This window comes from Sphaeroforma arctica (assembly GCF_001186125.1).
Source record: "Sphaeroforma arctica JP610 unplaced genomic scaffold supercont1.10702, whole genome shotgun sequence".
Classification (NCBI taxonomy): Eukaryota; class Ichthyosporea; order Ichthyophonida; genus Sphaeroforma; species Sphaeroforma arctica.
In genome coordinates this window covers 57-907 of record NW_014029856.1, presented here as the reverse complement: position 1 = coordinate 907, position 851 = coordinate 57, and the positions used below count along the sequence as shown (strand labels likewise).

Sequence of the window (851 nt, the reverse complement as noted above, 5' to 3'; positions counted from 1 at the left end):
TGTGTGTGTGTGTGTGTGTGTGTGTGTGTGTGTGTGTGTGTGTGTTGTGTGTGTGTGTGTAAGTGAATGTGTGCGCTTTTGTTCGATAATACCCTGGCATAGTTCTAAAGAATACGTTTTCCTGAGTAAGGCGACTGCGTGGTTAGTGTTTTCAATGACTATTAAATATCTCTTCCCAAAAAATAAGTAGTCGCTGTATCTCGTCACGACGACCATATACATGTCCGAGGCATTGACCAAACACAACATACAAAAGGCCACATCGTCTGTTCCACGCAGTAGTGCTGAGAGTCTTACTCGTGCACAATAGAACGGGCCGCAATTCTAAGATATAACTTGATAATATCACACAGGTTTCAACAATATAGGAAAACAATGACTTGAAACCATAGAAAGCATTACTTACAGGTATGTTGAAGTTTTGATACCAGCCGGGGTCGTTCGAATTCTCAATCGTGCGGCTGTCGAGCAGTTTATGGTCGTCTAAAAATACTCGCACAAATGAATCATTAGCTGATTTCTCCGTTGGCTCGTTGTCTTTCCTAAACATGCCAAACACCTTCTTCCCTAACTTGCTCCCTACAGAATGGTGTTCCTTGAGATTGCGACCTGCGCCGATGTACATCTGTATTGTTCCGAGTGTTTGCGACATTAGGGCAGGATTGCAATCGACGATGGAAGAAATCGCATATATAATCCGTAAGAAATATGTGAATTGATCTAGTAAAATGTGTACTTTGAACTAGTGAATTTTGTACAGATATAGTTAAGTTTGGTTGATTTATGTAGATTATGTGCTACTATGTAAGTAATATTTAAGTACAGAGGAGCGAGTAAAAAAACAATACTAC

The 851-nt window shown here is 40.2% G+C and overlaps 1 protein-coding gene across 1 annotated transcript; it reads right to left on the bottom strand.

Moving 5' to 3' along the window:
* Positions 1-406: 406 nt before the first annotated feature.
* On the bottom strand, positions 407-625 carry SARC_17425 (hypothetical protein; the record flags this gene model as incomplete). Its single annotated transcript, XM_014288480.1, has 1 exon — positions 407-625. A coding segment is annotated over one exon (219 nt), but the record flags the coding sequence as incomplete, so codon positions are not given.
* Between the last annotated feature and the right edge of the window lie 226 nt (positions 626-851).